We start from the raw sequence: 12491 nt of genomic DNA, 5'->3' as shown, positions 1-12491 counted from the left end.
TGCAGCGCATTCTTTTTTAATTAGATTCCCTACAGCATGGCCTATTTTAAAATGGATTGGCATGTTTAACCTATTATTTGAATCTGAACAAATGCTGGGTAATGCTCAATAATGTCACTTTTAGAAATATTCTCCTTGCGGTAAGTTAGTTAAAGTTTCAGTTTTCTTGGCAAACTTATCAAGCTGCTTAAATATTTGTATGCCTAACTATATTTATCAGAACAAGGTTCATTTTCTAGCAAAATGAAACTAAAGCCACCTTGTAACTCTCATTCTAATAACTTTCTTTTCCCTTAAATGTTGTCACTCTTATTTTTCAAGACCTCTTCTTTATTCACCTCTCCTGCCAAAAAGCCTTTTGGAATGAGTTCTATCTAGGTAACCTACCAGCTCTTAAAACAGATACAAGTGTGGATCACTGGGAAAAGATGGCAGATTAAACACATGTAATTTCACTAACTCGGAAAACTACATAAACTAGTAAAACTACATAAACATACTGCTGTTTTTTAAGACAAAATTTCAAGATATAGTAGCTTTTACACACGTTCCACACATTCCAGTTGGATGCCAAATGTTAAAAACAATATTCAGCTGACAGCAATGTCACCATTACATAATGAACTTCTGCAATGTTAGAACAAATGTGAAATTTAATCAAATTTTAAAAATCTTACTGCCGTTGTTTTTTGGTCACTCAGCTGTGTCCTACTCTTTTGCACCCCATGGGCTGTAGCCCATCAGACTCCTCTGTCCACGGGATTCTCCAGGCAAGAATACTGGAGTGGGTTGCCATGCCCTTCTTCAGAGGATCTTCCTGACCCAGGGACTGAACCTGTGCCTCCTGCACTGCAGGCAGATTCTTTACCACTGAGCCACCAACTGGGAAGCCCAAAATCTTATTACCATTTTATTTCTAAATTTTTTAGAAATAATTTCTTTGCACTGAGGCCTGCTAGACTGATCTTGTGGCCAATCCTTCTTAATATATAACTTTTCCCCTTGTTTTTGTATCTTACTGAAGTACATCACAAGGCAGCTTTGAAATCCCTTCTATATCATGTAATTTTCCTTAGGCCAGAAGAAGTTTGGAATCTGTAAGAGGGACTCCAGCTTTGAGAACTGTAGCTTAGAAGGCCCCACTTTGGTCCTCCATTAGCCGTGCCCCTTTCAACAGGGTGAGGAGTGCATGGCACCCAAGCAGTGGGCCCACTCAACGCCTGGGCCTCATCCCCTTCTAGGCCACACTCCAGATACCTAGGACTATAGAAGGCCATGACCAAATGGCCTTGAGTTCAATTCCACGGCCTCTTCCTGAAGCCAATCCTCCTGAAGACAGGCCATGCCACCTCTGGTGCATGCCCAAACCCAGGAGTGCTTAGAGGCTGGCTGGCTGTTGGGGGTGTGGATGGATGTGAGGTCTGAGGGATGTGTGAGGTCTCCCACAGTGCAGACCATAGAGCTAAGGGTGGGGAATGTCGTGGGGCAGGGCTCAGACCAGGAACTGGCTCTCTCCACAACACTGAGTTCCAAAACAGAACCCAAGGAGTCCAAGAATTATAAATTTGATCTTGGACTTTCAGATCATCAGAGGAAATATATGCAAAGGTGGAAAGATGGAGATTTTTTTTTAACGTGTAAGCCTGTTGTATAATTTTAAACTAAGTACACATATGGCTACAAGGGCCTCTGTTTTTATTCCTTCCCCAAGCTCAACTGTGAAACTGAATCTGTACAAAATGCTTTTAAATATCTGATACTACTACACTGACATCATTATACTGATCAGATACAATAGTAACCTGGAATGGTCTTCTCCCAGATTTTGATATGCCTGACTTACTTTTATTATTCAGGTTCCTTGGTAGCTCAGCTAGTAAAGAATCCGCCTGCAATGCAGGAGACCCCGGGTTGATTCCTGGGTCAGCAAGATCCCTGGAGAAGGGATAGACCACCCACTCCAGTATTCTTGGGTTTCCCTGGTGGCTCAGCTGGTAAAGAATCCGCCTGCAATGTGGGAGACCTGCATTTGATCCCTGGGTTGGGAAGATCCCCTGGAGAAGGGAAAGGCTACCCACTTCAGTATTTTGGCCTGGAGAATTCCATGGACTGTATAGTCCATGGGGTTGCAAAGAGTCGGACACGACTGAGCAACTTTCACTTTCCATTTTCCAGCTTGCACACCACCTCAGAGAAGTCGACCCTAATCACCTAATATAAAACAGCTCTCGTGAATCATCCTTCATCACATTACCCTGTTTTATGTTCTTTACTGCCTCTACCAATATCTGAAATTATTTATGTAAATTCTACCACAGCAGAGACCATACCTGCCCTGTTATCCATCTGCAAACTCGTGGATTCTTATCTCGTGCTATGAGTTATAATTTGTAAATATTATTATTTATTTTGTGGCTCGAATTATCCCAGATCTGGTTTGTATGTTACCCTTTCATCATGTACCTATCATTCTTTGTTTGTTTATTCTAGCATTGCTTTACCTTATGGCACGAGATATTCCAGGGTCATTTTGGACTTTTATGTTCCAGTCTAAGGAATTCCAGCTTCTATTATTCTCCAGTTCTCTTAATACTCAATAACGTAAAATTATAGTCAAAACCAGTCAATCCTAAAGGAAATCAACCCTGAAAATTCACTGGAAGGACTGATGCTGAAGCTGAATGCAAAGAGCTGATTCAGTGGAAAAGACTCTGATGCTGGGAAAGACTGAAGGCAAAGGAGAAGAGGGCAGCAGAGAATGAGATGGTTAGATGGCATCACCGACTCAATGGACATGTATTTTAGCAAACTCCATGATACAGGGGAGGACAGAGGAGCCTGGGGCGCTATAGTCTACAGGGTCGCAAAGAGTCAGACATGACTTAGCAACTGAACAACAACAACAATAACATTCAATGGGCTGATGGTTCATTGAAGTGAGCCTCACTAGCTACATGGATTTAATCATAATTTGGTTCCACGATGGTGGAACTCCCAAAAAGTATTACAGTAGGGAAAACAAAATCCTTTTCATCTGCTAAAATAAAAACTCAGAACCCTACTAGTGGCAGTGTTTTTAAAAGTGTTTAATGTTTCTGGATGACTGTTTTCTAGTATGTGGCTCAAGTCATAAAAGGATGCTTTTTTTCTCCCCTGAACAATAAATTCATCTTAGAATTTTCCCAAAAGAAATTATAGTATAAAACTGTATATACAAGAATATTCATAACAGCAAAACATTAAAAAGAACCTACATATTCAATAGATTAAATCGCAGTAGAGCTATACAACAGAAAAACACACAGCCAATAAAAACAATGGCATAGGTCCATATTTATTGACATGGAAAGATGATCATGATGTCTCTTCAAATGGATATCACAGATTACAAATGAGAATATATACGATTCCAGTTCTTTTTTTTAAGAATATAGAGTATGTGTGTGTGTGTGTGTGTGTGTGTGTGTGTATGTGTATCACATTATGCTATACCTATGTGTAAGTAGAGTTATTTAAGTATAGAAGGATCTATAACAAAATAGTAATAGAGATTATGTCCAGGTAAAGAATTGGGGGTAGTTTTAAATTTTCTTCTTTATACGTTTTTCCGTTCCTTCAGTTTTTACAATAAGCATGTATTACTGTTACAATCACAGAAAGTCTCAATGCCAATCAACCAACCATCAAACCATAAAGAAACTCAGTGTCTGACCTGCCCATGTCTTAAGCACTGATGATGATAGTCAGAATACCCCAAAATGAAAGGAGGCAAGAATGCTACTTCTTCTCAGGGTAAAGGAGGGCCTGTAATTCCCCAGATCAGACACCCCAGGGAACTTTCAGGACATGATAACAGGCATAACTACTTAGCATAGCCCTGAGGTTTAGAAACTTATCAGTAGACAGAGGAGAAAATTTTTTTCCTCATAAAAGTTCTCCTTAATAGAGAGGAACAGCATATGTGATGTATATAAACACACAAAGAGACAGAGACACACACACACATATAAACATGTGTGTGCACATGTGTAGAAAATATACATACTTAGAGGTAGGAATAAACTTACTGCAGTGGATAATCTGGATGCCAATGTCATTTCCAAGTTCCCTTTGAGACCAAGAAGTGCAGGAACTAAAATGAAAACTTCTGTTACTTTTTTGAACACCTCCCAGTGCTGTAAGGAAAAAAAAAAGAATTTTCAACACTCTTTAAAAACACTTAGAATAAAGATTTCCAAAATTTTCAGCCTTTTTTTCCAATGTTGCACCTACGTTTTAAGTAACTACATAGGTCACTTAATCATTGAACATTCAGCTTAACCCATTCCCATAGATGGGAGAAGAGTAGAAACAGTGACAGATTTTGCTTTCTTGGGCTCCAAAACCACTACGAACAGTGACTGCAGCCATGAAATGTAAGACACTTGCTCCTTGGAAGAAAAGCTATGACAAATCCAGATGGCATATTAAAAAGCAGATATTACTTTGCTGACAAAGGTCTATATAGTCAAAACTATGGTTTTTCCAGTAGTATGTATGGATGTGAGATTTGGATCATAAAGAAGGCTGAGTGCCAAAGAACTGATGCTTTCAAACTGTGATACTAGAGAAGACTCTTGAGAGTCCCTTGGACAGCAAGGAGATCAAGCCAGTCAATCCCAAGGGAAGTCAATCCTGAATATTCACTGGAAGGACTGATGCTAAAGCTGAAGCTCCAATACTTTGGCCACCTGATGCAAAGAACTGACTCATTGGAAAAGACCCTGATGCTGGGAAAGATTGAGGGCAGGAGAAGAAGAAGGTGATAGAGGACGAGATGCCTGGATGGCATCATCGACTCAGGACATGAGTTTGAGCAAACTTCAGGAGGGAAGCTTGGCATGCTGCAGTCCATGGGGTTGCAAAGAGTTGGACAGGACTTAGCGACTGAACAACAATTCTCCAGAGTTCTGAAACCTTGAATTACTTTAGAAGACTCAGTTAGAGTTGGGAGTAATAGCTGATAAAGTCATTATATCTCGTAGTATATCTAGTTTGCTATACAACCTTTTTTTTTTTTTTTGGCTGCCCTGGGTCTTCGTTGTGGCACACAGACTTTCTCTAGCTGTGGTATGTGAGCTTAATTGCCCAGCATCATGTGGGATGTTAGTTCCTCGATCAGGGATCGAATTCCGCATTCCTGTAAAGCAGATTCTTAACCATTGGACAACCAAGTTAAGTCCAACTCTGTTACTCTTAAAGTCTACTTTATCTCTTAACGATGCCAAGTCAGTGTAACTAGTGATTAGGAGCACAGATTCAAGAACCAGATAAACTGTATTTGAATCTTGGTTCCAACCTGCAGGAAAATTACAGTAATATTATTAGCTAGTTTCACAAATGAAGAAATAGAGATTCAGATAAAGTGATTTTCCCAAAACCAAAAGATGGGACCTAGAATTGACCCCAGGACTTCTGAGTTGTCCTATGTTCTGCTCCCTATTTTAGGATGTGAGGCTAGAGGCTGCAGAACAGAAGATCATAAGGAGCATGAAACTGGAAATCAGAAAATCTGTTATCAAGGCATGGATTTGTCACAAACTGGCTGTGTGATCTTTGATGAGTTATGTACTTTTCTGATTTCAACTTCTTCAACCATAAAATGAAGACACTATCTGTCTTGTCAAGCCTATGGAGAAATACCATAATAATGAAAACAACAGATATTACAGCACTTTGTAAACTGGAAATGCCATACAAATGACTAACACAAAATGCTACTTCACAAGTACTATTAAGAGGTGATTGTCCCAGTATGAGACATTAGTAACTAAGCATCTTAATTTATGCCAAAACATATCAAGAATACAGTCCTGTCACTAACACCAATACAGCTGAGAAAAGACTTAAATCTATCAGATAAGTGAAAGGAAATTTTAATTTGTCTCCAAAGTTTCCCTAGAGGCTGTTCCAAATAGATGTAGAACTAGGGACTAAAGAGACTTCAGGAAATATTTGTCAGGCCAGTCTCTGGTAAAAACCTGGTTCGAAGGATTCACAAGTGAATCCATCCAGGGATTCAATAAAGGATGGACCTAAAAGAGGCACTGGGAGTCCAGTAACCTCTCAGATTCCTTAACCTATCAAAGAAACTACCAAACAATTTTGCCTGTGTTTTATGTTGGGTAAGAATTCTGCTGTCCTAGTGGGATATGCATCCTTCCGAGATGATGGTGATGATGATGACGAATAACAACAGACAATAATAATAAAAAATACTAACAGCAGTCAACATTCACTGATGGCTGTTTTTCATCATTTAATCTTCACAACAAACTTATGAGATAGTATTTTTATCAGATTAGACATAATTTAGGAATACGTTTTACCTAGGTCATAATTTTAAGACACCCACCTTTACGATGATTTTAAATTTCTCTATCAGGCACACAATCACACTGTGGATCTGCTGGGATGCATTCCACTGGGTTACTAACATCCTTTCCAAGTTTAATTAAAATCAAATGCTCCTATGATAATTTCTATGAAAACACTTACACCTCATCATTGATACAATAAGAACTTTCACAAACTGCTTTCCTACCTCGTGCCCAATAAATTCTGCGTTCTTCTCTCTATAACCTACATACATGTGCTTACTGAAGTTCTCAAACTTTCTCAGCTCACAGCACCTGCAGCATCTCAGAAATGTTTTCATGGCTTCCTTAGGTCAAAAAGAAATACTTAACAGTCCTGCCAAGCAGCTAGGTCCAAACAATTTAATAGGTATTTATTCCCTAACAATTTTATAGCCTTTTAAAGAAATAACACAAACATTGGAAGGTAAATATTGTATTTTTATGTCCTCTAGCCACATTAATTCCTAATGGGATGTGTGTATCTGTTGGGCACTGCATAACTTCTCAAACCTTGTAACCGGAAACTATTGCCTTCATTTCTTGTTCTATATTGACTTTTGTGTGACACCTGCTTTTTTCCCCAGCACTTGAAAATCTAGCTTTGCAGAGGTATGTCATCAAGAGAAATGGAGTATGATCTAATACTGAATGCCAAACCACCTCGAGCCAGTGGTCTGCAGAAATGTCACTGTGTCTCCCTCAAAAATTTAATATATACCACAGCGCCTCTAAGGTCCAGCCACACAGTTTGGGAAATACTAGAACAGTGAGAAACAGTACAGTACAGTAGTCAAAAGGAGAGAATCAGATAATCTGAGTTGAAATTCTGATACTAATGAGAGGGTAACAGGCAGGAAGGCCAGGGGTCTCCTAACAGAGGAAATAGGTGGCAAGTGTCAGACTTTTTTATCTCTCTCTTTAGCAGCAGGAGGAAACAAACTGCTAGTGTTATATTTTCCCCCTTCTCTATACAAATTTAAAAAGAGGTTTCTTTTAAAATTCTGTGTTGCCAATTTGTATGGAAATACAAAAAACCTCGAATAGCCAAAGTAATCCTGAGAAAGAAGAATGGAACTGGAGGAATCAATCTGCCTGACTTCAGACTCTACTACAAAGCCACAGTCATCAAGACAGTATGGTACTGGCACAAAGACACAAATATAGATCAATGGAACAGAATAGAAAGCCCAGAGATAAATCCACGAACCTATGGTCACCTTATCTTCGACAAAGGAGGCAAGGATATACAATGGAAAAAAGATAACCTCTTTAACAAGTGCTGCTGGGAAAACTGGTCAACCACCTGTAAAAGAATGAAACTAGAACACTTTTTAACACCATACACAAAAATAAACTCAAAATGGATTAAAGATCTAAATGTAAGACCAGAAACTATCAAACTCCTAGAGGAGAACATAGGCAAAACACTCTCCGACATAAATCATAGCAGGATCCTCTATGACCCACATCCCAGAATTTTAGAAATAAAAGCAAAAATAAACAAATGGGACCTAATGAAACTTAAAAGCTTTTGCACAACAAAGGAAACTATAAGCAAGGTGAAAAGACAGCCCTCAGATTGGGAGAAAATAATAGCAAACGAAGCAACAGACAAAGGATTAATCTCAAAAATATACAAGCAACTCCTCCAGCTCAACTCCAGAAAAATAAATGACCCAATCAAAAAATGGGCCAAAGAACTCAACAGACATTTCTCCAAGGAAGACATACAGATGGCTAACAAACACATGAAAAGATGCTCAACATCACTCATTATCAGAGAAATGCAAACCAAAACCACAATGAGGTACCATTATATGCCAGTCAGGATGGCTGCTATCCAAAAGTCTACAAGCAATAAATGCTGGAGAGGGTGTGGAGAAAAGGGAACCCTCTTACACTGTTGGTGGGAATGCAAATTAGTACAGCCACTATGGAAAACAGTGTGGAGATTTCTTAAAAAGCTGGAAATAGAACTGCCATATGACCCAGCAATCCCACTTCTGGGCATACACACCAAGGAAATCAGATCTGAAAGAGACACGTGCACCCCAGTGTTCATCGCAGCACTGTTTATAATAGCCAGGACATGGAAGCAACCCAGATGCCCATCAGCAGACGAATGGATGAGGAAGCTGTGGTACATATACACCATGGAATATTACTCAGCCATTAAAAAGAATTCATTTGAATCAGTTCTAATGAGATGGATGAAACTGGAGCCCATTATACAGAGTGAAGTAAGCCAGAAAGATAAAGACCATTACAGTATACTAACACATATATATGGACTTTAGAAAGATGGTAACGATAACCCTATATGCAAAACAGAAAAAGAGACTCAGATGTATAGAACAGACTTGTGGACTCTGGGAGAAGGCGAGGGTGGGATGTTTCAAGAGAACAGCATTGAACCATGTATATTATCTAGGGTGAAACAGATCACCAGCCCAGGTTGGGTACACGAGACAAGTGCTCGGGCCTGGTGCACTGGGAAGACCCAGAGGGATCGGGTGGAGAGGGAGGTGGGAGGGGGGACTGGGATGGGGAATACATGTAAATCCATGGCTAATTCATTTCAATGTATGACAAAAACTACTGTAATGATGTAAAGAATTAGCCTCCAACTAATAAAAATAAATGGAAAAAAATAAAATAAAATAAAATCATGACCAAAAAAATAAATAAATAAAAAATAAAATTCTGTGTTGCCATGACAACACCTGGTTCCACCTGAACATAGTGATTTCAGTCACTCAGTCATGTCCAACTCTTTGCAACCCCATGAACTGCAGCACGCCAGGCCTCCCTGTCCATCACCAACTCCCGGAGTTTACTAAAACTCATCTCCATTAAGTTGGTGATGCCATCCAACCATCTCATCCTCTGTCATCCCCTTCTCCTCCTGCCTTCAATCTTTCCCAACATCAGGGTCTTTTCCAATGAGTCAGTTCTTCACATCAGGTGGCCAAAGTATTGAAGTTTCAGCTTCAGCATCAGTCCTTCCAATGAATATTTAGGACTGATTTCCTTTATGATGGACTGGCTGAATCTCCTTGCAGTCCAAGGGTCTCTCAAGAAGCTTCCCCAACACCACAGTTCAAAAGCATCAATTATTTGGTGCTCAGCTTTTTTTTTAGTCCAACTCTCACATCCATACATGACTACTGGAAAAAGCATAGCTTTGACTAGATGGACCTTTGTTGGCAAAGTAATATCTCTGCTTTTTAATAAGCTGTCTAGGTTGGTCATAACTTTTCTTTCAAGGAGTAAGCATCTTTTAATTTCATGACTGCAGTCACCATCTGCAGTGATTTTGGAGCCCAAGAAAAGAGTCTGCCACTGTTTCTACTGTTTCCCCATCTATTTGCCATGAAATGATGAGACCAGATGCCATGATCTTCATTTTTTGAATGTTGAGCTTGAAGCCAGCTTTCCCACTCTCTTTCATGTTCAGCAAGAGGCTCTTTAGTTCTTCTTTACTTTCTGCCAGAAGGGTGGTGTCATCTGCATATCTGAAGTTACTGATATTTCTCCTGGCAATCTTGATTCCAGCTTGTGCTTCACCCAGCTCGGCATTTTGCATGATGCATTGGAGAAGGAAATGGCACCCCACTCCAGTGTCCTTGCCTGGAGAATCCCAGGGACGGGGGAGCCTGGTGGGCTGCCGTGTATGGGGTCGCACAGAGTCGGACACAACTGAAGCGACTTAGCAGCAGCAGCTCTGCATAGAAGTTAAATAAGCAGGGTGACAACATACAGCCTTGATGTACTCCTACTCCAGTTTGGAATCAGTCCGTTGTTCCATGTCCAGTTCTAACTGTTGCTTCCTGACCTGCACACAGATTTCTCAAGAGGCAGGTCAGGTGGTCTGGTATTCCCATTTCTGTAAGATTTTCCACAGTTTGTTGCGATCCACACAGTCAAAGGCTTTGGCGTAGTCAATAAAGCAGAAATAGATGTTTTTCTGGAACTCTCCTGCTTTTTCGATGATCCAGCAGATGTTGGCAATTTGATCTCTGGTTCCTCTGCCTTTTCTAAAGCCAGCTTGAACATCTGGAAGTTTCCGGTTCACATACTGCTGAAGCCTGGCTTGGCGAATTTTGAGCAGTACTTTACTAACATGTGAGATGAGTGCATTTGTGCGTAGTTTGAGCATTCTTTGACATTGCCCACCTGAACTTAAGTTTTCTCAAACCTCGAGTTAACCAATGTGTTTTTCTTATGGAAATATTTGTCTTAAGCTATGTTAATGAACTATGTATTTACCATAGACTCTGTCCTCAGTCGGTTCTGCCTAAGACTCAGAACCGACTTGACAAACCAGTATGTTTTACTCATGCAAATGTTCTCTTAAGATATGTTAATGAGACTGTATTTGCTTGGAAACCTGCCTTTCTTGTCATGTCGCTCATGGATCATTTTATGGATGGGGACAACTCACCTTGGGCTGATTTTATCTCAAAATGCATGTTGTGGGTGAGGGGCCTGGTGCCAGTCTCTGAGTTTTGAGACATTTCCTTTCTCTAATTAGCAGACTGCTAGTAGCTCTATAACATCTGTAAAGACTAGCAGGGGGACACTCTGCTCTCTTCTGATGCCTATGTCAGAAGCTTTCTCTCTTTTATACTTTATACTTTAATAAAACTTTATTACACAAAAGCTCTGAGAGATCAAGCCTCGTCAATGGCCCCAGATTGAATTCTCCTCCGGAGGCCAAGAATTCTGGGGTCTTTAGTGGCTCAGCAACAACCTTTTGCTATTTTTACTGTATGCCTTGAGTATGCTATGTAAAACTATGCTTTACTTTCTTCACCTAAAGTAGGGTCATAACTGTACCTACCTCATACAATTGTGTTCAGGACCATTTCTGTACATTGTAATAAATAACAATATTGAGAGTTTATTAGTTCTAACACCAAAACATATTATCAGTTAATCTCCCTGTAAGGAGGAAGTAATGGGAAAAAAAAAAACCCAGAAAGGGAATGCTGATACAGCTAGCGCTCCTGTTAGCGGAAGCACACTGACTGAAGCCGCCCACCCTGGCCAGGCACCATAGTAACCGTTTGCATGAGTTGTTTTACAACAGGAGGTCCTGGTAAGGATCATTAATAAGCCATCACCAACCGGAAGAGTTCAGGAAAGGTCAAAAGGAGACACCACACGTCCGACCACCTCCCAGAATCCTCCTCTCTGGCATCCATCTTGGCTGAACAAGGCGTGCACCACCAGGAAGGACTCTGAGTCAGTTGACTGGCTAAAGACAACCCGGAAACTAATCCCATCACCATAAAATCCAAGACTGCAAGCCATGTGGCAGAGCCATTCTCCTGGGTTCCCTTACCCTCCTGCTCTCCACAGGAGTGCCCTTACCCAATAAAATCTCTTGCTTTGTCAGCACATGTGTCTCCTCAGACAGTTTGTTTCCGAGTGTTAGGCAAGAGCCCAGTTTCAGGCCCTGGAAGGGGTCCCCCTTCCTGCAACACCCCCAGTAAATTTCACCTACTTACAAATTTTGCCATGATACAGATACGTCCTCCGAGGCAGATTATTATGCAGTGCTAAGCTTCCACAAGAATCTGCCCTACAGGAAATCGATTTCTTACCTAATTTTAGACACCTGTCAATAATCAGAACCTTGGGCAAAAGCCCACTCCTCAAACATAATGTTGGATTGCTTACAAATGTACTACATTTGAAACCTAAAAATCCATTAGTGCCCCAAAGGACAAACAAATATGAAACTTAAGGAAAAAAAGAATAACATAAGCTGCTGCTGCTGCTGCTGGGGAATACATAAATAGAGTCTTAAGAATAAATAGAAAAAGTTAAAAAAATATCTGACTGGTAAAACATACTTATGCAATTTTAAAACACAGAGAAGAATTGTTTCTCATTTTAACTTAGTTTTAAAAAGTTCAACCCATTCACTTTTAAACATATGACTCAATGACCAACCTCATTCATAATTATAAAATGCAAATTAAAAGATGATCAGCTTTCTTCTGTGAGACTGGTACAGGTCAAAAAGTTGGATAAAGTTTGAGAGTTTGGAATGGACATGTACACATTGCTATATTTAAAATGGAT

General features: G+C 40.1%; 1 protein-coding gene across 4 annotated transcripts in view; it reads right to left on the bottom strand.

Moving 5' to 3' along the window:
• Positions 1-12491, bottom strand: part of SLC41A2 (solute carrier family 41 member 2) — a 129954-nt gene that overhangs the window by 72153 nt on the left and 45310 nt on the right. For all 4 annotated transcript variants that reach the window (XM_070454022.1, XM_070454021.1, XM_070454024.1 and 1 more), the window contains exon 4: positions 4068-4175. In XM_070454022.1, the coding sequence (XP_070310123.1) occupies positions 4068-4175 (108 nt within the window). The remainder of the gene's footprint in view (positions 1-4067; positions 4176-12491) is intronic.

This window comes from Odocoileus virginianus, chromosome 23 (assembly GCF_023699985.2).
Source record: "Odocoileus virginianus isolate 20LAN1187 ecotype Illinois chromosome 23, Ovbor_1.2, whole genome shotgun sequence".
NCBI classification, from domain to species: Eukaryota; Metazoa; Chordata; class Mammalia; order Artiodactyla; family Cervidae; genus Odocoileus; species Odocoileus virginianus.
This window is presented reverse-complemented; position numbering and strand designations above follow the sequence as displayed.